Source organism: Aythya ferina (genome assembly GCF_964211825.1).
Source record: "Aythya ferina genome assembly, chromosome: 2".
NCBI classification, from domain to species: Eukaryota; Metazoa; Chordata; class Aves; order Anseriformes; family Anatidae; genus Aythya; species Aythya ferina.
The window spans coordinates 41,772,642-41,797,094 of NC_140297.1; the positions used below are offsets into that span (position 1 = coordinate 41,772,642).

The 24,453-nt window shown below is 36.7% G+C and overlaps 1 protein-coding gene across 2 annotated transcripts in view; it reads right to left on the bottom strand.

The window, feature by feature from the left end:
* NEK10 (NIMA related kinase 10) overlaps positions 1–24,453 on the bottom strand; it is a 103,066-nt gene that overhangs the window by 29,795 nt on the left and 48,818 nt on the right. For both annotated transcript variants that reach the window (XM_084508487.1, XM_084508488.1), the window contains 5 exons: positions 21,561–21,690; positions 20,858–20,928; positions 15,636–15,849; positions 6,675–6,864; positions 6,500–6,586 (listed from right to left, as the gene is read on the bottom strand). In XM_084508487.1, coding sequence (XP_084364613.1) covers positions 6,500–6,586; positions 6,675–6,864; positions 15,636–15,849; positions 20,858–20,928; positions 21,561–21,690 — 692 coding nt within the window. The remainder of the gene's footprint in view (positions 1–6,499; positions 6,587–6,674; positions 6,865–15,635; positions 15,850–20,857; positions 20,929–21,560; positions 21,691–24,453) is intronic.

Below are 24,453 nucleotides of genomic sequence, written 5' to 3' on the forward strand. Positions count from 1 at the left end.
AACTTGCAAAACACAAGGTAGCTTCCTGCGAACTTTGCTGAAAACCCAAATTGTGAATGAAACTACTAGCTCCAGACAGAAGGTGCCATTACTGAATGGGTATTTCCTAGTATGTTTGCTGTTGCTCTCAAAAACAGATAAATCTGGAGCTAAGTGATAACCCTGACTCAGAGTCCCATTATTTGCTATGTACAACATGCTGTAGTAGGTTTATGTGGCAAGGTTTTGGTAGCAGGAGCCCATAAGGGTGGCTTCTGTGAGAACAATATAGAAGCTGCCTCATGTTAGATAAGGGCCCTGCTGTTGGACAGAGCCAAGCCAATAAGTGATGTTGTTTGTACCCCTCTGTGAGTGTATATTTAAGAAAGGGAAAAAATAAAACAGTGAGAAGCAGCCCTGCAGACCCCCAGGTCAGTGCAGCAGGAGGGCAGGAGGTGCTCGCAGCAGCAGTTCCCCTGTGGCCTGTGGAGAGGCCCCTGGTGGAGCAGGCTGTCCCCCTGCAGCCCATGGGTCCCACATGGAGCAGATCTCCACGCTGCAGCCCCCCCATGGGTGGAGGAGCCCCCGGTGGAGCAGCTGGATGTGGCCTGGAGGAGCCTGCGGCCCATGGAGAGCCCCCACAGGAGCAGGCCCCGGGCTGGAGCTGCAGCCCATGGAGAGGAGCCCATGCAGGAGTAGGGGTCTGGGGGCAGCTACAGTCTGTGGGAGACCTGTGCTGGAGCAGTTTGCTCCTGGGGGATGGATGGACCACGTGGTATGGAGCCATGTGGGAGCAGTGCTTGAAGAGCTGCTGCCTGTGGGCAGCCCCCGAAGGACGGCATCCCGTGGGAGGGACCCCACATGGAGCAGGGAAAGAGAGTGACCATGAAGGAGCAGCGGAGACGAAACATTAGGGACTGACTGCAGCCCCCATTCCCCTGTTCCCTTGTGCTGCTCGGGTTGAGGAGGTGGAAGAGGGCGGATGGGGGAAACACGTTTTTGGTTTCTTTCCTTTGTTTCTTACTTCTCTAGCTTGTTAGTAATAGGCAATAAATCTTACTATCTCCCTATTCAGTCTGTTTTGCCCATCACGGTAATTGTTGAGCGATCTCCCCCTTTATCTCAAACCTTGAGCCCTTTGTGTCATATTTTCTCCCCCTTTCCTTTGAGGAGGAGGAGTGAGAGAGTGGCCGTGGTGGAACTCGGCTGCTTACCCGAGTAAAACCACCACACATGCAGAGTTCATTTATTGAAAGTATCCTAGTTTTGTAAGTTCCCAGTTATTGCACTTCATACTTTTAACTGCTTTGGGCATTACTGGCACAAGACTCAAGTTCTGTCAATTTGTAAACAAGTTGTTTTTCTAAAAGTTTAAAGACAGACACAGAAGACCTTTCTAGAGTTACTTCACTGTAATATTCTGGCAGATCTGTTGTCTCTTCCCTATATAGTTACCCTGAATTACATTACAATTACACTACAGAAATTTTGGCAAGAAAACAGAGTCCTGAATCTCTACTTCTTTTCTTACTGGTCAAGTCATGCAAGATCAGAGATTCCTCCAAATACTGGACACAGATACAGCACTATGAGGTAATAGAAAAATTCGTGCAAGATCCAGCAGAATGACAGGACATTAAGTCTTCTTCACCTCATGAAAAGCTAGGAGCTGAGCAATTCTGAAATACCTATAGTGTATTTACCTTTTTCGTTATGAAGAAGGTCAGAAGGCAAGTATATAAAAAACAGCGTTTTCTGATAGCATATTTTGCAGACAACTAGTCTTTTATTGCCTTTCTGAAGCATTATTTATGATACTACATTGTTCTGGCTGCAGTGTAAGTAAATATGATTCAAGAAAACAAAAAAATCTTTTCCAAAAAGTTTCCCAGAGATGGAGTAAACATTTAAATTCTCATTCACCCAACTGGCATCTAGTACTTCTGAACTATTATGCCATAAGAGAGATCACATTTTCCTGCTATTTGGTTTTACCAGCAGAAATTTACAGTTGTAAATTTCTGTAAATTACTGTAAATAAAAACAAATTAAAAAATAAAAATAAAAATAAATATGACTAAGCTAAGGTGTACTTGGGAACCTTCTTAATTTTAAAATAAGAAAAATGCAAATAAGCTGTTATCATCCTATCACTCTTCATTGCTTTTTGACTGTGTCCTTATTCTCTGTCCATCTCTATCATTTCAAATTATAAAGATTCAGGGGGAAAAAAAAAAAAAAAAAAGATTACATCTTCCACTACTGCCTCTATGCATCTGAAATGTGCATAATCTGATCCTGTAGACTTAATCATTTTAAGGAGCATGAAACTACTACTGAAGAATCTATATATCCTGCATTTGGCAATCATAGGAATTGTTAAAGAAATTGGTCTTGTGGAATGACATTGTCTAGACTAAGAACAACAGTCCCTTTCTTAAGTTATAATAAAAAGGCACAGGTTATGTAAAATTACTGAAATTTTGTTACAACTAGTAGACTATAAAAAAACAAATCACTGCTATACTCACACTCACCTGTATATCAGCTTCTGTACCACTGAGCAGCACAGCACATGACATCTTTTTACAAATTATTACCCAGTTTTAAATTAGAGGGATATATTTCCTTATTTACAGATTGTTTTCTCAGAAATTGATATGATGGCAGCATGATGAGACAGCCCCCTTCAAAACCCAAATCAATACACCTGCAATTTAATTCTCTTTTTCATGACAGCAGTTTCCAAATTAGCTAGATAGAAGTTGGTCATATTTATCCCTGCAGTGCTGATGTGCTTGATAAATCATAGCTGATTATTAATATACTGTTAGATGTTTATTAGCAATGAATGGAGTATAACCCAAGCAATACCCAAATATCTGAAATTCATAATAATTTTTCAAAATTTATCTTTTCTTTTTCCATGGAAAGAAAAAACATCTGCTGGCATTTATTATAACTGAATACTAACTTCAACATCCAACAGAACTACAGATGATCTAAGAATGTATGACCACGTTACTATTTTTTTTGAAAAAGCAATCTTGATGTTCCTATACATCAGTTAAACTTTATTTGCTTGGAGGAAAGTGTGCAATGACTTCTGGCAATGCTGGTTAAATTTACTGGGATTAATAGGAACTGGTTGGATCTTTCCAGTCAAAACCAGTTAATTAAAACAATGGAATTCACAGAATCACAGAATCACAGAATTTCTAGGTTGGAAGAGACCTCAAGATCATCGAGTCCAACCTCTGACCTAACACTAACAGTCCTCCACTAAACCATATCCCTAAGCTCTACATCTAAATGTCTTTTAAAGACCTCCAGGGATGGTGACTCCACCGCTTCCCTGGGCAGCCAGTTCCAATGCCTCACAACCCTTTCAGTAAAGAAGTTCTTCCTAACATCCAACCTAAAACTCCCCTGGTGCAACTTAAGCCCATTCCCCCTCGTCCTGTCACCAGGCACGTGGGAGAACAGACCAACCCCCACCTCGCTACAGCCTCCCTTGAGGTACCTGTAGAGAGCGATAAGGTCGCCCCTGAGCCTCCTCTTCTCCAGGCTGAACAAGCCCAGCTCCCTCAGCCGCTCCTCGTAGGACTTGTTCTCCAGACCCCTCACCAGCTTCGTCGCCCTTCTCTGGACCCGCTCAAGCACCTCGATGTCCTTCTTGTAGTGAGGGGCCCAGAACTGAACACAGTACTCGAGGTGCGGCCTCACCAGAGCTGAGTACAGGGGGACGATCACTTCCCTAGCCCTGCTGGCCACACTGCTTCTTATATGAGCCAGGATGCTGTTGGCCTTCTTGGCCACCTGAGCACACTGCTGGCTCATGTTCAGCCGACTATCAACCAATACTCCCAGGTCCTTCTCTGCCAGGCAGCTTTCCAACCACTCATCTCTCAGTCTGTAGCTCTGCTTGGGGTTATTGCGCCCCAGGTGCAGGACCCGGCACTTGGCCTTGTTGAACTTCATGCAGCTGACCTCAGCCCATCGGTGCAGCCTATCCAGATCCTCCTGCAGAGCCTTCCTACCCTTGAGCAGATCGACACACGCACCTAACTTGGTGTCATCTGCGAACTTACTGAGGGTGCACTCAATGCCCTCATTCAGATCATCGATGATCTGCACCAAGCCCTGAGGAATGCCACTAGTGACCAGTCTCCAACTGGATTTGACTTCATTCACCATGACTCTTTGGGCCCAGCTATCCAGCCAGTTTCTAACCCAACGAAGCGTAATTTCTGGTATTTTCTGCCAAGTTGAATAATTCGTTAGTTCTTGGTTCTTAATAAAGAAAAATGAACAAGGAAATAATTACCAGTAACACATTGGTTGTGGCAAGTAATAAACCACACAGAGATTTCCAATGTCTCTTAACATTGCTGAACTAGCTTACAAAGAATTCAGTTTCTGGGTGACACATGAAGTATTATTCTTCAAAATAAGCACCAAAACAGAATATTTCAGCTGCTGTTCCTTAAGGGATTCTGCCTATGCATTCTCCTCCCAGCATCAGGCTATGCCTCTCTGTACCTGGTAACCTTATCCTGTCACTGTCTTAGCACAAAAGAGCAATAAAGGAAATAAATAAATATTTTATATATTTTTTTAAGAAAATGTTGGTAAGAAACTCAAGGCTGGCTGCGACAGGTCATCCAATTTATAGAATGGCAGGCTACCCAATTATAAATAGCAAATTAAGTTAATAGATTATAAGCAGAATTATCAAATCAGTTAGTTGCTCTTAACTAACGGCTAGACAGTTCAATTAATAGCGGTCAAGTTTTTCCGTATCTGCAACAAAATTTGAAGGAAATCTAGCTTGTGAGTAGCACTACAAACAGATTAAGTAATATTACCTTATGGTTTTGAAGCCTGGAACCTTGCACCAATAAAATTTGTTAATCTTATTACCTTCACATTTAAAAAGGCCATTTTAAAAGATCCACAGATTTTCTGTCAGAACTTCATAGTATAAACAAAAATCTTGAATTTCTTTAGTTCTAATATGGCTTTTTTTTTTTCTAGTATAATATGTTCTTTAATTTTCCTCTAATGTGATCAGAATCCCATCCCATTTAATACTTAGATCACCATAGATCATATTTTAGCAGGCAGCCTATGCATGTACAGACTGGGCGATGAGACGCTGGAGAGCAGCCTAGAAGAGAGGGATCTGGGGGTCGTGGTAGACAGCAAGTTGAATATGAGCCAGCAGTGTGCCCTGGCAGCCAGGAGGGCCAACCATGTCCTGGGGTGCATCAAGCACGGCATCGCTAGTAGGTCAAGGGAGGTGATTGTCCCGCTCTACTCTGCGCTGGTGCGGCCTCACCTCGAGTACTGTGTGCAGTTCTGGGCACCACAGTATAAAAAGGACATGAAACTGTTGGAAAGTGTCCAGAGGAGGGCTACGAAGATGGTGAAAGGCCTGGAGGGGAAGACGTACGAAGAACGGCTGAGGTCACTGGGCCTGTTCAGCCTGGAGAAGAGGAGGCTGAGGGGAGACCTCATCACAGTCTACAACTTCCTCGTAAGGGGGTGTCGAGAGGCAGGAGACCTTTTCTCCATTAACACCGGTGACAGGACCTGCGGGAACGGGGTTAAGCTGAGGCAGGGGAAATTTAGGCTTGACATCAGGCGGGGGTTCTTCACAGAGAGGGTGGTTGCACACTGGAACAGGCTCCCCAGGGAAGTGGTCACTGCACCGAGCCTGTCTGAATTTAAGAAGAGATTGGACTGTGCACTTAGTCACATGGTCTGAACTTTTGGGTAGACCTGTGTGGTGTCAAGAGTTGGACTTGATGATCCTTAAGGGTCCCTTCCAACTCAGGATATTCTATGATTCTATGATTACTGATGTCACAACTTTTTTCTTTTTTATATTTGAATATAATTTCCTTTTCATATTTGAATATAATACAAAAACTATTACTTAACACTCAACATAGCTGATGCCTTCCTAACTGATTGCCACAAGTAACTAAAGGCAGAATGATTGCTGTGTTTTGTCATATAATCACTTCCTAATTTTATTCTAGTTATTCAGCATTTCTGTGGTTCCTTTCAATGAACTCACCTGCACAGCTAATGCTTGCCTCTACCAAGTTTTTTTTTACACCCTCTAACAGTGCACTCCATTTATTCATATGCATGTAATTCCTGTTACTGAGGTGACAGTTCTCATGCTGTCTGCCTTCTGTTTCTTATCAACTTTAGTTACCTTATGCTCAAATCTAAAATCACCTTCTTTGTCAAGTTGCTCAATAATATTCCAGTTTCCATAGCCATTCCTTGAACATACGGGGATGAGCTACATAAAGAAAATGTGATAGAAAATATATTACCCTGGAAATGGGTGCCACAGAGGCACAGCTATTTTAATTTTGTATTACTTAGGACCCACAACAGATGGTGAACTTGCAATGAATCATAAAATACCCAACTATTTTAGAATACATGACAATTTAACTGTTAGAAAGTATTATACCCCTTGCTTTTTTAGGGATCTTACCAAAAGGAGATTCTTTCAAATGACTTGGGCTGGAGCTACTTGAATTGTCCAATACATCCAGCTCATCATCTAATACTGAGAACATACCTGCACATAAAAATGAAAGCAAAACAACTTTTAACCCACCTCCGAGCAGCATAATAGTACTCCTGATTTTTCTTTTGCTAATTAATACCTTTCTCAGAGTTTTCTAAAGTGCTGTTGTTCTCTATCAGGATTTCTTCATAAGTTCTTTCCTCATCCTCATTCTTTCCACATGCAGACTGAAAACTTTCATCTGGAATGTAAATGTTTTCTGAAAATTCAGTTTTGCAACTAGGTGTTCCATTGGTGCTGCTAAGAAGGCTCAACTTCTCATAATGCTTCTGACAACAAAGAGCAAAAAGGAAATGTTACATACTGCCCCTATATAGCATCCATTAGAAAACGTGAAAGAGTGACTCGTCTATCACATGCACAGATTAAAATGTACATGTAGTTCCCACATAGCTGTTAGTTCAGAACTAGATGGTGCCAGGTTCAGCTGCTGATTCTAAATTTAGAGCAAAACTTGTCAAATTCTTAATATAGCCTAATTATTTTGAGCCTTTACATAAAAAGCATCTTTGATTGTGGTGAAGGTCTTTTCATAACAAGCACTTAAAAGAAAATAAAATGAAAAAAAATGCCAGACCATGAAGAAACTGAAAACCATAAAAATAAATGATTGGACAAGGAGAGTATGAATCCCATATACAAGCTGTGGGAGATTTATTCTCTTCCATCTTACATAATAATAAGAAGGTGACTTCTGGACAACACAAAACCTGCACAACAATCAAGATGGTAGTAAAATACCAAGCAAACTTGATGTAATGAGATGTGATGGGATGCCAAAGAGACTCGCCAAGGCTGAACTGACCAAATGCTGATTGGCATTACCAAAGAACTGCCTAGAAAATCAAAACATGGAAATAAATTATTTACCTGTCTCATTCAAGTGCCGAATTTTGCCTTTTTACAAGGGATTCTTTAATGAAAATAAAATTCTACCTCTGCTGTTGTCTTTGTTTATAGCCTTTCTGGAAAGAACAGAAATACTTGATCCCTGTTATTGCTTCCATTTTAATGCAATGATTTTTGAAAGCAGACTGTTTTTTATGATCTTTCTCTATATTGTTGCAAGTCCTCTCATACTGCTGCTGTTGTGCACAAATAAATTCAAGTTTTAGTTTTACTTTTTCCAGAGCAAAGTGTAATAAAGATTAGGGGATAAATTACATAAACAGATCAGATTAAACAAATTATTGCCTTTAGTACAAAGGTAATGTCAGGAGATAATAATAATACATTTCTAAATCATTTTATTCTTACCATGTGTTAAAGGCCATTCAGCCTTTATCTAAGACAGTGTTCTTCCCCAGTCTTTTTCATGGAGAATTTTGACCTTACTGGGACACAGCAGAATGGTACAGTCTGAAAACCCTTACTCATGCATCCCTGAGCACTGACTATCCCATTGTCTGCTTCAATTATTTCCCTATCTTTTGTTCTACTCCCAACACTATAACTTAACTTGTAAAAGATGGCTCATCAGGATTTTCACTTTAAATTCTGTTGGGAAAAGCATTTTGTATTTCAGCAATGGACTTATGTCAAGATGCCACAATAGCAGTTTCCACAGCATAGCATAGTATGGCAGCCTCTAAAGGTGACTCTAAAGCTCGCTTAGAGCAGTCTAGTCATGGCAGATGGACATGCTTTCTGTGCTCTAAACAGGCAGTGCCCAATTACTGAAGAGAGGTAGCTTTCCCATTTTATGACATAAAAAGCAGGGTAAAGGGAGAAGGATCAAATGTTGTCAATACCAAACTACACACTCAAATGACAAATTGTTAACAATAATTTGTAAATCATGATGAGCTAAGGGAAAGAAAAAAAAAGGATCAAAACCACCATATTTTAACTTACTTCTTTCTGTAGTAGGGCAACAACTCTTGTGCACTAGCAACAAGAAGTATATGTTATTTGCAATGTTGTTGTAATGTTGTAAGTCTTTTGACAATGTTTCTCATGATATCTTACAGGAAAGCTAGGGAAGTGTGAGCTAGAGAAAACCATAATAATACAGCTGGTTGTACAACAGACAAGAAAAATCATGCTCAACTTGGTCGTTGCTTTGAGGGTTTGTTATACTGAAAATGGGTAATGAGTACAATTTTTCTGGATCCTTTTTGACCTTGTCCAAAAATGCTCAATACAGTCACTGAATTCCAATGATAATTTGCATAATGGGATAGATGCAGTGTCTATTAAACATGCATAGACTGCAATATATGCATCTATGTTGTATTACAGCATACACACCATACACAAAGTTGTGTTAATGCAAGTGACAGATTTTAAATACAGGTTTGAGAAACTGTAGAAACTGGGGAAAAAAATAAAGAGGGAAAATACAAAGCTCTATGAGCACAAACAACTGTACAAGCATACTGACTTGGGGAAGGACTAGTAAGACAGCATCTCTACAGGAAAATGTTTGGGGACTTCGGTGGATCAGAAATAGAGCATGACTGAACAATATCATGCTGCTATGAAAAAGTAAATATACTGTGATATGAGAAGAGGAAAATCATCTTAAGAGCTGTGCAATCTTTCTTCTCAGTATCAATAAGATTCTCACTTGGAGTAACTGAATCCAGTTTTGACTACACTTTAAAAAAGTGGAGAGCACTTAAAGGAGAGATGTGAGAATAATCAGAGGTTTAGAAGACATGACTTACAAAGACTGATGGAATTTGATTATTCAGTCCAAATTAAAATAATGACAGAGGGTATAAGAGGTAAGAACTAAGTCCCACATATTTTCACTGTGGAGAGGACAAAAAGTAAACAGCTTAAGGTGCAACAAATAAAATTTAGGTTAGAATTTAAGACCACAAAGCACAAAGGAAGGACTTAACTGCTGCATCTACTTGGAATCCTGCAGAGAGAAGTATTCACACACTACGTAACAAGTTTGAATGTGCTCTACAAATCTAATGTTCTGAAGACATGCTGGATTTACTGCTCTCAGACCAATTATATAGTAGTTAAGAGTGGATCTGACAATTTCAGGTGTTGTATACATGCCATATATGCACATGCATATTTCCTGGAAACAAGACATACATAATACGTCTATTCTGTCAAACATACAATGTGAGACCAACATTTTCTGAAGAAAATATCAGAAAAACTGCAGATACAGTACACAGCACATTATACTGTGCTATGGGTTTTCCAATTACCTTCTGATAGTGCTTCAGCACTCCTGATAGTGCTCCACACATTATCTTTGTCAGGCATAAAAGACTGACTCAGACACTCAATCACTGAAAGTAAAGACAGTTTCTACACTTCTGCTGTTTCCAAACTGTTCCCTACTGTGGGATAGACACATAGAGACATTTCTATTGCTAAACATTTTTATGAATGAATGGTCAAATACCAGTCAGGAGTGACACACAGCTCTGAGGCTCAGAGATTTCTTGGAAACAAGAATTTCTGACAACTCTTCTTGCCTTATTTCTGTGATTATATTGAAGAACTTTGACATACTAATAATTGAAGTGAAATTAAACGTATTATGGGTTTGCCCTTAAAAGCAGTAACTTCTGGCATTTAAATTTTAATTCCAGTACCTGCTACTTAAATTCCAAAACTGAGAACTGTCAGAACAAAATCAACAGAGTGAAAGATGGATGAAAAAAACAGCTTGTGGAATGCTAAACTTCCGTGACATTCCTGAGCCCTCACTTATTTTCAAAGCAATGGGAATTGTATGCAGTGGTGCACATACTGGAACTATCACACTTTTTTTTTTTTTTTTTTTTCTCCTATAAATAGAGTATTCTAACTTAATGTAATGATTGGACCACATTGCTGCAACACTAATACCCTGTTGCATTCTAGTGATGTATAATCAAACACTCTATTTGCTTCAGCCAATATAAAAAAACACCTACTACCTTCATAGATAGCTTTTTTAAGAAAAATCTTTATACATTGATTGTCTGAATTGAACAAATAAAAGACGTATCCAGCTACTCAGAAAAAGGAAATTAAAATGAACATTGCTCCCATTTTTGTTTCTGTGTCTGAGTTAACAAGAAAAATGGATGAATTAAAATTGAATTGCTAATTAAGTACTACTTTGTAATGCATGTGGTGATGCTTAGAAACTACCAATGTACTTATTAGCAGGATCAAATTGCCAACAGTGCAAAACTGAATTTGGATGTGGGGGTAGATGACTTGGTAAAAATGGTTACATCATTTTGTCCTTCTATGCCTTTCACATAGCTATGAGCGTGTCCTCTTTTCTAAAAAAAAAATGAGGAAATCGATGCCAGCTTTTAATCGCAAGAATTATTGTAGCCTGCAGGGTGACTACAAAAGTATGGACTTGTAAACCATGAGCTTTAACTCTTCCTCTTTTGGCCACACATCTCCATGAACAAAGAAACAGATTGAGATAAGCAAATTTGATTCTTATGGATAAAGAAGAGTGGAAGCAATAATGTTCTGTACAGTACATGTTCTGTATTTACAGGCATTCTTAGGAAACATATCATAGTTATTTACATTAGGGTCTTCCTCAAAGTAGTGACATACAAAAAAATGTCAGCTTATCAGTTGACTTACACTGCTGCTGTTTCTAAACCAATCTTGAAAAGATATAATAGAATATTTTAGTTATCTAAAAATATTTTAATTATCTAAAAATCTATGAAAGTAGATTATTCATGCTGTGGATGGAAGACGGAAAAACTGCACAGACATTTCAAGTCTGACCAGGCTCTTCAGTTTAGATGCTGACCTGTCTGAAAACTATTATATTGCTTCTTTCACTACTTCTACCCAATAAATAGTTGATCTGCTTCTGCAAGAGATAAAGCCAGGCTTCTTAGCATAGGCTGAAATCAAGCAGAACAATCAGAGTATGGTTCCTAGCAGTGACATCCAAGCCCACTAGAGATACAAAACCTTGATATCTGCAGATCTAGGTCCTATGACCTGCACCAAAAATTCCTATGTAAAAGTAAAATGATTAATTTGGGGGTCTATGTAGCATGCTTTCTAGCATGCTGGAAGACTCACCAATTCAAGTGTGAAATCAGGAAAATTCAAAGAGAAAACTTTTATGTTGCTCATAAACATTCTTGTGCGTTTGAACATTAAGACAAAGCACTCAACTAATGGTAACCCAAATGGACCAGTTTAGACCAAACACTGGTAAGGCGTGAGTTCTGACACCCCATTAGCCCTAACAGAAGCTAGATATAGAGCTACTCTTCTAGATTGCACTATCCTAAAAATAAATAAATAATAAAATAAAATAAAATAAAATAAAATAAAATAAAATAAAATAAAATAAAATAAAATAAAATAAAATAAAATAAAATAAAATGTACATACTTTTCCATTGCCTAGGCACAGCACAGTTGGAAACTTTATCTGAATATATAGATTTGTGTCTAAGGATTGTAAAATAAAATATACATTCAAATGACATTACTAATACAAACGTGAAAATAAGCTTAACTTCCCAAAGAATACGGTTTATAAAATCCTGCTATAGAGAAGGATTGTGACAGTACATGTATGCCAGATGCACAAACTAGAAATGCAGAAATGAAGAAAAAGAAGGTACTCTGAAAATACGTTAAAAATGGGCAGACACGACAGACTACCCGGCTGCCAAGAGTAGCAAGAGGTAGAAATGATTCTTATATTGTTATATATATGTTAGCTGACAGATTGAAATTGTAAAATTTACATCTTTCTCTCCCACATTCAAAATCTTAGAATTATAGAATGGTTTGGATTGGAATAGACCTTAAGGATGACCTTGTTCCAACCCCCCTGCCACGGACAGGAATACTTCCCACCAGACCAGGTTGCCTAAAGCCCCATCCAGCCTGGCCTTGAACACCTCCAGGAATTGGGCATCCACAGCTTCTCTGGGCAGCCTGTGCCAGTGCCTGTGCCTCACCACCCTCACAGTAAATAATTTATTCCTAATATAGCTGATCTCAATATTCATCATTCTATATTGTTTTGGAGGGCAACTGAACATTCTAAAGAAAAACATACTTTGTCATACAAAGCGCAGGTTTTTACCTGATTTGTTTTTGTTATATTGGTATTTTAAGCTAAAAAAATCTGGCAGTAGGAAAAAAGTTACTCTGTTTATATGCTAAATAATATGTGAACATACTTATCAAGGGCTTCTAAGCATTATTTTTAAGTTAACAATACGTCAGGATATGTGCAGTAAATATGCTAATAATTGCTGATGGCCACGTACTCAAATGTTTATTTCCAAAGAACTAGAAGTAACTTATTTTGATTTTTTTTGTACATAGTCAAAGTAATATCTACACTTTACAAATCTAGATATCAGAAATAAATAAATAAATAAATAACAAAAAAAAAAAAAAGAAGAAGAAAAAAGAAAAAAAAGGGGGAAAAAGCAATAATATTCATATTTAGTTATTCTCATATCTTTAAAGGAAAATATTAAAAAGATACTTTAACTATTACTTAAAACTACTGTTATTTTAGGGCATTATGTGAGATAATTACTACTACTATAACTACTGGTTTAGGTCCTTTGTACTCTGTGTTGTGTCAGCAAATTTTAACCTTTCAGAACTAAACACACTAACTCTATTAAATATCTCTCATCCTTACATCTGCACCTATTCTCACCTAAACAACATCTATAGAAGACAAGGAAAAATAAAAATACAGGTAAGAAACTCATAATGATTCTCTTGCTAGGATTTTCCTCAGGAATGGATTCTGTGCTATACTTGTCAGGCAAGGTAACTGAACTTCTTAAGCATCATTTACTGACCTTTCACATTACCTACTTATCAGTTTCCATACTTGTCTTAAACTATTTATAAAACAGATTTTGCTCTGGCTGTAGAAGACCTATGCTGCATAGTTCCATAAGCAAGGACACAGAGCATGCACTTTATTTCAGAAACATTCACAATGTGACACAACTGGGATGAAAAAGGAGGCCATAAGTACATTTAAGTGGGGAAAAAAAAAAAAAAGAAAGAAAAAAAAAGTAAGATAACTGGCTTCCACAAAGCATTGAACAACATGGCAGAAACACTGAATTGCCTAACACCATGGAAAAATGACAAATTGCCTGGCTGTGGAACTGCTGGAGCCTCGACTAAGATGAATTAGGTTGTCCATACCTGACAAAGTTTTTATTTCAGGAACAACTGCTTGTTGCTTGATTCTTCCCAATGTTTTAATTCAGAATGTTGTCTTTTTTATTTTTTTTTTTTTATAAATCCTCTAATTTTATAAAGTTTCCTTATGATAGTGAAAACAAGGAAACAACATGGCTCCTTTTGTTTCTAAGCCCTGTAGCACTCCTCTGAAATTTGGAAAATTCTATCTTGATTTGTTCTGTTTTACTTAGAGCAAGAACACAGCCAGGTTTCCCACTTCTCATTAGCGAGCCATACTCTCTCAGCTTCTGTAGTGTTCTGGATCTTTCTCAGAGTGTCCTGTTTTTAGCTGTTTCATTTAATACACAAAAGAAAATATGCAGTGGAGTGGAAGTAGAATTACAATATTCCTTTCTTGAGAAGACTAGCCATTATATCCTAAAACACAGAGGAACTTTCCTCTTCTTTTTGTATATAGGTGTATTTTTTAAGTATTTATACAAGAATTTACAGTCTAAGTGCAATGTAAAGTTATGAGTCATATCATATCTTACAAGTATCTGGATAGAACACTTTTCTCAAAGCAGGATAATTGCACTGAAATCCAAAATCAAGCAGCTTTATATCCATAGGTGTTTTTGCAAATTTCATCATATCTATTCAAGAGAATGACTAAACCAAGATTTGAAAAATAATGATATACAACAAGTTTCCAAACATGTAGGGTAAGAAAACTCAATAAATATGGAAAATAATTGTTCATAGTGCTTTACATTATAAATCTTATCTTTTATCTTTATTCCATATTCATACCTCTTACTTTTCAAACCGCAGTGGGTTTTTTGATTTTTTTTTTGGAAGTTGTTGGCAAATTTTTCATTGAAAGAAAAAAAGAGTGTATAATACAAATACTTATCTTGGATCAATAGTTCAAAAAACTACAGAAAAAAAAATCATTAATTACTACAAACTTTCTACTCAACCAGGCACATGAAGACAAAAAACATGTAAAAAAAATACGTTTGGAACCAGCCATACCTAAAAAAACTTTTTTACTACTTCAGTGCAAACTATTGAGCCCTGATAAAAATAAAAAAAAAAAATCTGTTTTTTCTGACCGTGATACAAAAGAGTAGTGGTGTAAATCACAACTTCACTTTATAATTACCTTAACAATAATTTACACAGGAAAAAAAAAAAAAAAAAAAAAAAAAAAAAAAAAAAAAGCCTTTTTAAGGAAGGCTTAAAGAAAATTAAGAAAATTCTCCAGGATCACATACAAGATTGTTTCATTATGTAAAATACTGAATCCTTCATGAAGAGTGCTTAAAACATAGCCTGAAGCAAACAAAAGAACTTTAAGTATTTCATCTGAACTGTATCAGACAGTAAGAAAGCACTAGCAAATACCTTATCAGCTTCACTGCTCTTTATCTAGCAATCTGTAATTAAAAATTATGTTTATATATGTTCCATTTTCTAGGTGCCATTGTTTGTGAATCATGCAACAGGTTATGCATTTGTTTCACTCTAGCTAAGTGTATATTTTCCTATTCACAAATATGCAATATTAATTATTATTTAATAATTTATTATTATTTAATAATTTATTTATTAATTATTAATTGAACATTATAAAAGTCTATCAAAACAGCAAGTATGTTCATAATAAGACCATTTTCCTAAGTGAAATAACAGTAGGTTTTAAGTTACTGTTATTTTTGCTGCACAAGCATGTCCACAAAAAAAATGAATGAATAGCGGGTTAAAAAATTAAAAGTCTACATGGAAAAATGTTTTAAGATAATGGGTCTTTTCATTTTGATTTATTTTCTGCCAGTATTATTGTACCTTATTTTCTCAAATATGACACACAGTGATAAGCAAAAATAAAGCCTAGTATATGTACGTACTTGTGGTAAAGTGGAAAGCTGACGGTGACAGGTTACTGCATTTCGATTAGCCTCCATGAAGTACCTCTGGGTTCGTCTCCTCTCCCGCTCCATTTTCTTCTCCAACATGAGATGGGAGGTGGATAAAACATCCAAGTATTTCATCATCACATCAGACAGCAGAGAGCTGACCTCCACTATGTCTGGACGTGTCTCTGCATCAGGAGTCAAGCACCTATAGAAAGAACCATTCTCTAATGAATACTGATTACTTCTTTCTTGGAAGCCGTTTCCTACCACTGCATTCCTCCATTGGTATTTATTAAACCATGCTGGCCAGCACTTGAGATAAAACAGAAATTTAGCAAGGTAACAATTTCAAGTTCTTATGCACTCAAAGTTCACAAATGGATACAATTCAGAAAGGCATAAATAATTTTAAGCAAAAAGACTGAAGGGAGAACATCTGCTAGCTTATAAAAATGTTATTGCCAAAGTCTTCATAGTGAGAAAATTATCAAGCAGCATTTTCCTGTTCAAGAGAGACGTAGAAGCTGTCACAACAGACTGTACAGCAGGTGCACAAAGGGGCCCAAAAACTCTGCTCAAGCCAGTATGGGACAGCTTGACACTGAGCAGCCTTGGTATTAACACGCCACAGAGCACAGTCTCCAGCATCAGCTGGAATAATTGTCCTTGGCACTTCAGAGTCACCAACCCAGACAGAACTGCTATGGGGGGATGCTGCTGTGCAGGTCTTGGGCAGGGAGTGCAGTATGTGCTGTCAGTAGGATGTACAGGAGATTGACAAGATCTTCACAGAGACTCTGCAGAGATAAGAACTATAAATAATGCAAAAGAGGAGGGAAATCTAGATATTACCCTCAAAGGAGCAGTGGACAGAGGCTCCTGAGATGGGGGGAGGCTGAAGGTTTGTGACTTCTGCCAGCAGAAGGAAGGCTCTTTCTCTGAAAATCTGTAACTACAGAATAGGTACAGTGACCTGGGAATGGGTGAGAAGGATCAAGAACTAACAGAGGACATACCAGAGCCAGATGAGTCTGAATCAAGTGTCACAAATAAGAAGCAGCAGCTGACAATCATTTAAGATTCCCTGTTGTGGGGAACAGAGGCACCTATCTACTGATCTGACTGTGAAATCTCTTGTTTGTGAGGTGTTTGGGTTCAGGCTGTAGTGGAAAGACTAACAAGACTCATCTGACCTTTGGGCCATTACCTTGCTGCTCATCCATATGGACACCAATGATTCTAGGGACAATTCTGAACATACCAAACATGACTACAAAGTATTGGGACCAAGAGTGAAGGGGAAAGGGCTGAGGTAGTGATCTCAATTCTTTCAATGTGGGGGAAAGGCTCAAATCAGGGTGGAGGCAGCCTGCAGATGTCAACACCTCACATGGTGCAGTCAAGAGCTTGTGTGTAAGGATCAAAGGAACAGATCCAACATGGGTGATGTTATGTTAGATACCTACTATAACAAGCACACAAAGGACAAGTAGGTGACTGGGAACAGCCAGGATGGATTTACCAAACTCCAGCCATACCTGATGAACCTGACTTGCTATCTATGATGAGATTGCTGGAACTGCGGACAACAGGAGGGCAGTACATGCTGTGTATAACTTCACTGTAGCAAGGCATTTGACACAATATCCTACAGTATCCAGATGACTACAAATGGAGTATGATTACAATTGAAAATGATTGCCTGAACTTACTGGCTCAAATAGGTGTGTCATCAGCAGTACAAAGTCCAGATGGTGGCTGAAAGTAGCACCCTTCAGGGATTGATACTGGGCTACTAATGTCTTTCTTAAAGACCTAGAAGATGGGATGCACTCTAAAAAAGCTTGTGAACACTAAATTGCAGGGAGCTGTTGACACACAGGGAGCAGGGTGGCTATCAGAGGGGCCTGGACTAGTTACACAGAGATCTGATTGCTATCTTTATAATGGAAGAGCATAGTGGTTTATCCCAGTAGGCAGCTAAACACCATGCAGCTGTTCACTCACTCCCCTTGCAGTGGAATGGAGGAGAAAATTGGAGGAAAAAAAAAGTAAGAAAAAAAAAAAATGTAAAATCCATGGGCTGAGATAAAGATTGCTGTGTAATAATAATAATAAAAATAATATATAAAACAAGTGAAGCACAATATAATTGCCCATTACCTAATGACCAATGTCCATCCAGTCCCCAAGCAGCATCCCACCCCTGGCCAACCCCCCTGTTCAGTTCTATTGTTCAGCAGGACACCACATGGTGCGGGACATCCCTTTGGACATTTTGGGTCAGCTGTCCTGACTGTGTCCCCTCCCAGCTTCTTGGGCACCCCCAGCCTCCTTGCCGGCAGGGCAGCACAAGAAGCAAAACAGTCCTTGGCTCTGTGTAAGCACTGCTCTCCAACAAGTACAAGCATTGACATGTTATCAACATTACTCTCATCCTAAATCACACAACACCATACCATACAAGGAAGAAAATTAACTCTATCCGAGCCAAAACCAATACAGACAGTATAGAAAAGATGGAGCCAGATTCTTCTCAGAGGTGCACAATAATAGGGCAAGAGAAAACATACATAAGTTAGAACACAGAAGAGTCCAATTAGATATGAGGGTTATTTTTACTACTAATATTGTTATTATTACTTTTAATCCCAAAGGTGGATAAGCACTGGAAGAGAACCCAGAAAAGTCGTGGGATCTCTGTCCTTCAATATTTAGAACTCAGACAAGATCCAGACAACCCATATCTAATTGTCTCTGCTTTGAGCAAAGACCACTGGGGTCAATTCCAACCTAAATTACTCTGCAGTTCTGTGTTTCATCTTTCAGGCACTCTAGGGAACTGTTTAGTAACTGTAATCAAATACGATAAAGTTCATTTTTAAATCCCCAGAATATTTTGTACATAGGGTAAGGTATGAAGGCCATCAGAGACAGTTCTTTATGTGCTATAAATTGTCTTAAATCTATTAACTCCAGTTGACCTGATAATTTACTATGATTTGCTTTCAGAGTACTACTGACCAGCTAGCACACAGACACACTTGACCCAACACCCTTCTTCAAAGAAAAGCGTCACTGAATGATTTTATTATTTCTAAAACAGTACAACAGTGTAACTCACATGTAAAGTAGCAGTTTTAAAAATGTTTTTACAGTACCTAAACTTCTGGATTTTAATCTCATTTTTTTGTTGTTTGTTTGTTCAAATTTGCTCAAATTTAGTTAGGTAATCTCTTTGATTATCATAACTATCTGTTTAATTTAAAATATTAAATTTCATATAAATAGACACAAGTTTTTCACCCTTAAGAACTGTCCCATTTGATTTTTCTTCTGATTTTTAATTCATAGAGACTGGTCAAAATTTCCGAGAACCATGGGGGCTATAAAAGATTTCTGATAGGTCTTTAGACTATTTCCCTTGTATCTAGAAAGAACCAATTAATTGATGACTAAGCACTGAAAGACTTTGGTGCTGATAATTCTGGAATTTTCTTTGCTAGCTTAATCCAATAAAATTGTCTTTTAACAATAATGAATAATGACAATACTGAATGCAAATTTCCAGTTGCAAAATGAAGTTTTTAGTTTTCTAATCCTTATCATTGATTTATTGTTTTTACATATGACATTCATCTTTTAACAGGCATTGTGTTTCAGTCATTTGGAAATTTACTTCCTCATTTCATGTTTTCTCATCTATACTATCAAAAAATCTCCCTATTACTGCATTTCTTTGCTGTTCTTTCATTCTGCCTAAATATATCACAAAGTATAAGATAAAAACTAAACATAATATCTCGTTTAAGAACTAACTCAGAGTAAGAGAATCAATAATACTTTTAAACATTTTATGCTACCTGTTGCTTTTAAAATAATCTGGGAAATGCTTATGAAATAGGAAAAAAGCAATGCTAATTTTTCATACAAATGCCTATCTAGTCATCCATTTAAACCAGGTAGTCCCAGTATAATAATGAAAGGAGCATAAAGATATGGGACTAGAGAACCTGTTTTAATACAGCTGCTACATATATAATTACAAAGGGTAACTCAATAACTGACCTTGAAAGAACCATACTACACAGTTTCTCATCATTATCAAGACGAGAAAGAAGGAAAAGACAGAGGCCAGATTCTCACATCATAGCTTTATCTAAGTCATTGATAAAGATGTGTTAAAAATTATAAGTGATTGTAACATGTATCAATACTGATATGTATACTGCCTTGAAGCTATTTTCTTGATACATTTGGAATTATTGTATTATTCTTAAATGGAGAACAATGAATGAGTAAAGCCAGTTATTCTGACTACAAATACCTGTAAATATTTAAAACTATTATTTTCAGGACCTTTGAAACTTAAATCTTAGTTGTATTAGCTCCTATACTCTCCACTGTAGATCTTCATCCTCAAGGTCTTTAAATAACAGAAACATTTTTATTTTTTTTTGTACAATAAAACATAGTATTAAAATGTTACAGATTTTGCACTATAAAGTGCTTTTTTTTAGAGATGGAATCAACAGCTGATTGAAAAAGAAAGCTATTTTTGTTATAAGTGGAGTTTTTCTAAAGTGGGCTATCAAGGGAGCTAAATCTCTTAGGAGTGCACTCACTTTCTATACTTTGCCTTACATATAACATTATCACCAGGAATATGTAGTCATAGCTAAGAGAAATACGTGATGAGTGAGTGGAACAAAGAAATGTTTGCCTTTTCCTCCATTACTGTGTATTTTCCAATTTGTTAACAGTATTAGAAGTTAGTGGGAAATGTATTTGTCAGTCAGAAACACACAAAGCTATGAATGTGATCATACATTGATGTATGAAAAAACATTTTGCAACAGGGTTACCTACTTGACCACAAACTGCTCTTAGAAATTACTCAAAATGCTGTAATCTATGAAAAAAAAATAATTTGATGTGTAGGGGATCAAGTATAGCACTGGTAGTGTTAAACTTCAGTAATGATTCTATACTGTCTTGCTGAATGTGCTGACTCTACTCGCATGCAGTTTTTAGACTCACCTATACCGCACGTGTTATTAGCAAGGTGAGTGGATACCTCCATTAAATAAGAAGACAAAAACTAACAGTTGCTAAAGTCAGCAAAAGTCAGTGTCATATTGTCACTGCTGGAAACATACAAAACAAAACATCCTTTCAGCAAGATATCAAAATAAAACTAGATGAATATCTACCTTTTAATAGTAAGTGACACTTTTTCAGAGTACAGTCCTTCTGGCACAGGTTCATACACAGCCCCTACTATCTGGAAAAAATATCTATAGTTAATTGAAGAAAAAAATATTAAGTTTTTTATTTGGAAATTTCATATTATAAATATTTATTCTTGAAACAACTTGATGGGCATTACATCATCAGCTCTAACTTGAAAAAAAAAAAAAACTTAAAACACGTCTTCTAATGCAGAATGTCAATTCAAATCAGGTATTCACATTGATGCATTGATAGACATAACCACTGTAGATCAAAGGCCTGTAATATCTGAATAAGGGAAACATAACATTTTTACTTTTTTTTTTTTATTTGTCATCATGTCCTAAGATAATACACAGCCCTATCAAAAATCCAATATTATAGTACATTCAACATCTTTTATATATTTAAATATCCTCTCATATAATGCAATGATAAAAATATACTAGTCTGAGAAGTAATAATATGCTTATATTTGCAAGCAATTTCTGAAATTAGAATGACAAGATAATTGCTATACTATGATACTATGAATTGATAATACTATAAGCTATAGTATTAACATACTATAAACACTCCTGCTCACTGGTCCAGAGAGCATCTACAACCTTAAATATGAATTCTCATGGATCTAGCAAAAACATAGAAAAATAATTAGTAAATTAATCTGGCAAGCCTGAATACCTTAGTAGCCAAGGAGAGCATATTGGTGCTGTAAAATGGTGGGTTCAGAGTTGCCATTTGATAAAGGATGCATCCTGCAGCCCATACATCAGCTTTCTCTCCATACGGTTCACTCTTCACAACTTCAGGGCTAAGTAAAAAATAATTCAATCCACAAGTGTTTAATTAATAGTTTTCACATAGTGGTAAGGTGATTAAAAAAAAAAAATCCTTAGTTACTCACTAAAACATATTATCAGAACATATACAATTACTTTCAAAAGGTTGCATTTATTTTCTTTACCAGCCAAGTTCTTTAAATGGAAGTACAATTAATAGATTTTCTGCTTCTACTACAATTCTCCTCACAACTCTAGTAGTTTAAATTTTGTTCACTTGTCCTTTCCACTTATTTCGTTTTAGAATGTCTTTGGAATTAATGGATACAAATTAACTAGAGGATTCAGAACTTGCTTATGATGAAGGCAATTCAATAAAATGCACTAGAGAATGGATAAATATATTACATCCTGTTGCAACTCAAATATCTGAAAGATTTGATTCACATTCCTAATTTAGAACACTAATGTATCTGATTTTACTACTAATGTGAGAAAACAAACATTACTCATGATATCATTTCCATCCTGCTAAAACTATTATAATGCATTCTCTGTGATGACACTACATGGACACTCAACAGCCTAATGACAATTTAAAAAATCCAGTGAAAAATCCATCTAAAGCAAATGAAAGAAGGCAGTTATTTCAGTTTTGACTCAGTACAAAGCAGGCTCCACTTCTTTCTCTTAATTTCTTCAGTACTTTTCATAAATCTGGAAGACAATGATTTATAAGGATAGGGATATTCTGACACTGGAATTTAAGTTTTAGCAGGAAGTAAAGGTTGTCTCACATGGCGGATTTTTCACTTGACATCTTCACTCTATTTAGAGATGTAAAACATACTTGGCTACTTTCATCTGTAAAATCAACTTGAAACCATAGTATTTTTTCCTTTTCCTTCCAGCTTAGAATTTGGACTCACTTGCAACGTTCTGATTACACTACAGATTATCTTTGGTAAAGTATCTTTTTTGGAGATGAGAGGTACTGCGTAAATTCAGTACTGGATACAGTCTGGGTAAAGTGCTAGAAGGTATGCTGCTGGTATATACCAAATAAATGAAGAAATCACATTAAAAAAAAAAAAAATCAGATGACGTCCCTTAGACAAACTATTATGTGGAAGTGGTATTAAATAATCTTAGCAGAACAGAAAGTCAAAAGGAAGGTCACAGTGTGGGGAAGTGATATAGACTGACAGGTCAGACATTTCAGGTAAAATTATCAGGCAACATAAAGATTTCTGTGTGAAACCCATTTAACAATTTCTCTTGAATTTTGCTTTTGTTATTATATAACAATGGGAGAATAAAGGACGTTGAATATTAGAACATAATAACCTTTCTGGAGCTGGACTGTCATTATTCCTCATTGTGACACCAGTTCTTTAGCGGACTTGGTAGAAATCTCATCTTTAATGTATTAAATGTGTCTGTTAGAGCAAAGATCAGTGTGGCAACTTAACATAAAGATGGTTAGCTTAGTAACAGCCCCTGACTTAGTAAACTTCCAAGCATGCTGCTATACAGAAAACTGAATCTGATTTGAATTTTACAGTCTTTCATTCTGTGACTGAAAGTGACTAAATAACATTAAAATCCCAAACTGAGATTATTCAATCCAAAATGATGCATCTATGCTAAAAATATTATGGTTGCATAGCCATCACTGAAAGAATATGCTGAAGACAAAGGAGATAAGGAGAAACAGAAGAAACCTTAACTTGGCCTGCAGAATCTTGTATCCATGAACAACAGGGAAAAAACCTAGCTTGGTATTCAGAACAAACAGCAGTCCATTGGGCTGGTGACTAAGAAAAAATTTATTTGTTGTTACTATGATTTGGAAATCACAGAAAAAAATGGACAGGCTTTTTGAAGGTTGCAGTTATAACAGTTTCACAAAAATGCTTGAAATTAACAAAGACATTTGGTCTGCTTATTCATGCTGAAAGACTTCTCATTTTAACTCTAATCCTTTTTTTTTTTTTTTTTTTTTTTTTTTTTTAATCAAAAGGAGGACTCACAGCAGAGTACTACCTGATCTTTCCTTACAGAACAAATATCTTTAGCCAGGAGTCTCTGATATTTAGCACATTAGGATCACCAGTACTCTAAATACATACTGTCCTCTGCTTAAGAAATATGGTAAACGACTGAAGTAATATTTATCTAAGATGACCACAACATTTTTACAGAAAATCTAAAATCCTATACATATATGATATTGTGCTTTCATATAACCACTGAATTCTGTACTTCAGATTTTTAAATAGAAATTTAAAATATTTTTTATTTACTTTTAAGAGATGAAGTAGTGAAATCCCTCACCATGTTCTAAAGGCATGCCTCACCATCTGCTAGTTAGAAATGTGGGTGTCGTGCAGTACTTGTTGACTAGCAAAACAATTTTGCAGTCAAGCTGCACCTTTTGGATCTGCACTGTTGAGGGATGACAGAGAAAGTTCCCAGTTCTGTTCTTGTGTGCACTGCTGCCCACAAACAGGTGGGTGGTGGGAGTACATACGGTTTCTCTAATTCAGTTGACAACTGTGTATAAACTCTCACTGTCTGGTCAAGACCAGAAAGAATTAGTAGAACCAGACTTTGAAATTTATTCCATAAAAATCTTAAAAAAATCTGTCTTAGCAACAAGAACAGAAAAATAATTTAAGGGGGTAGCATTGGTATGGGTTTCGTTTTATTTGTAAAAGCAGGCTTCTTCCTTTAATTCTTAGATTAAGAGATTTGGATTGGACAAAATAGGACAGTGGCATTAATTAAATTTC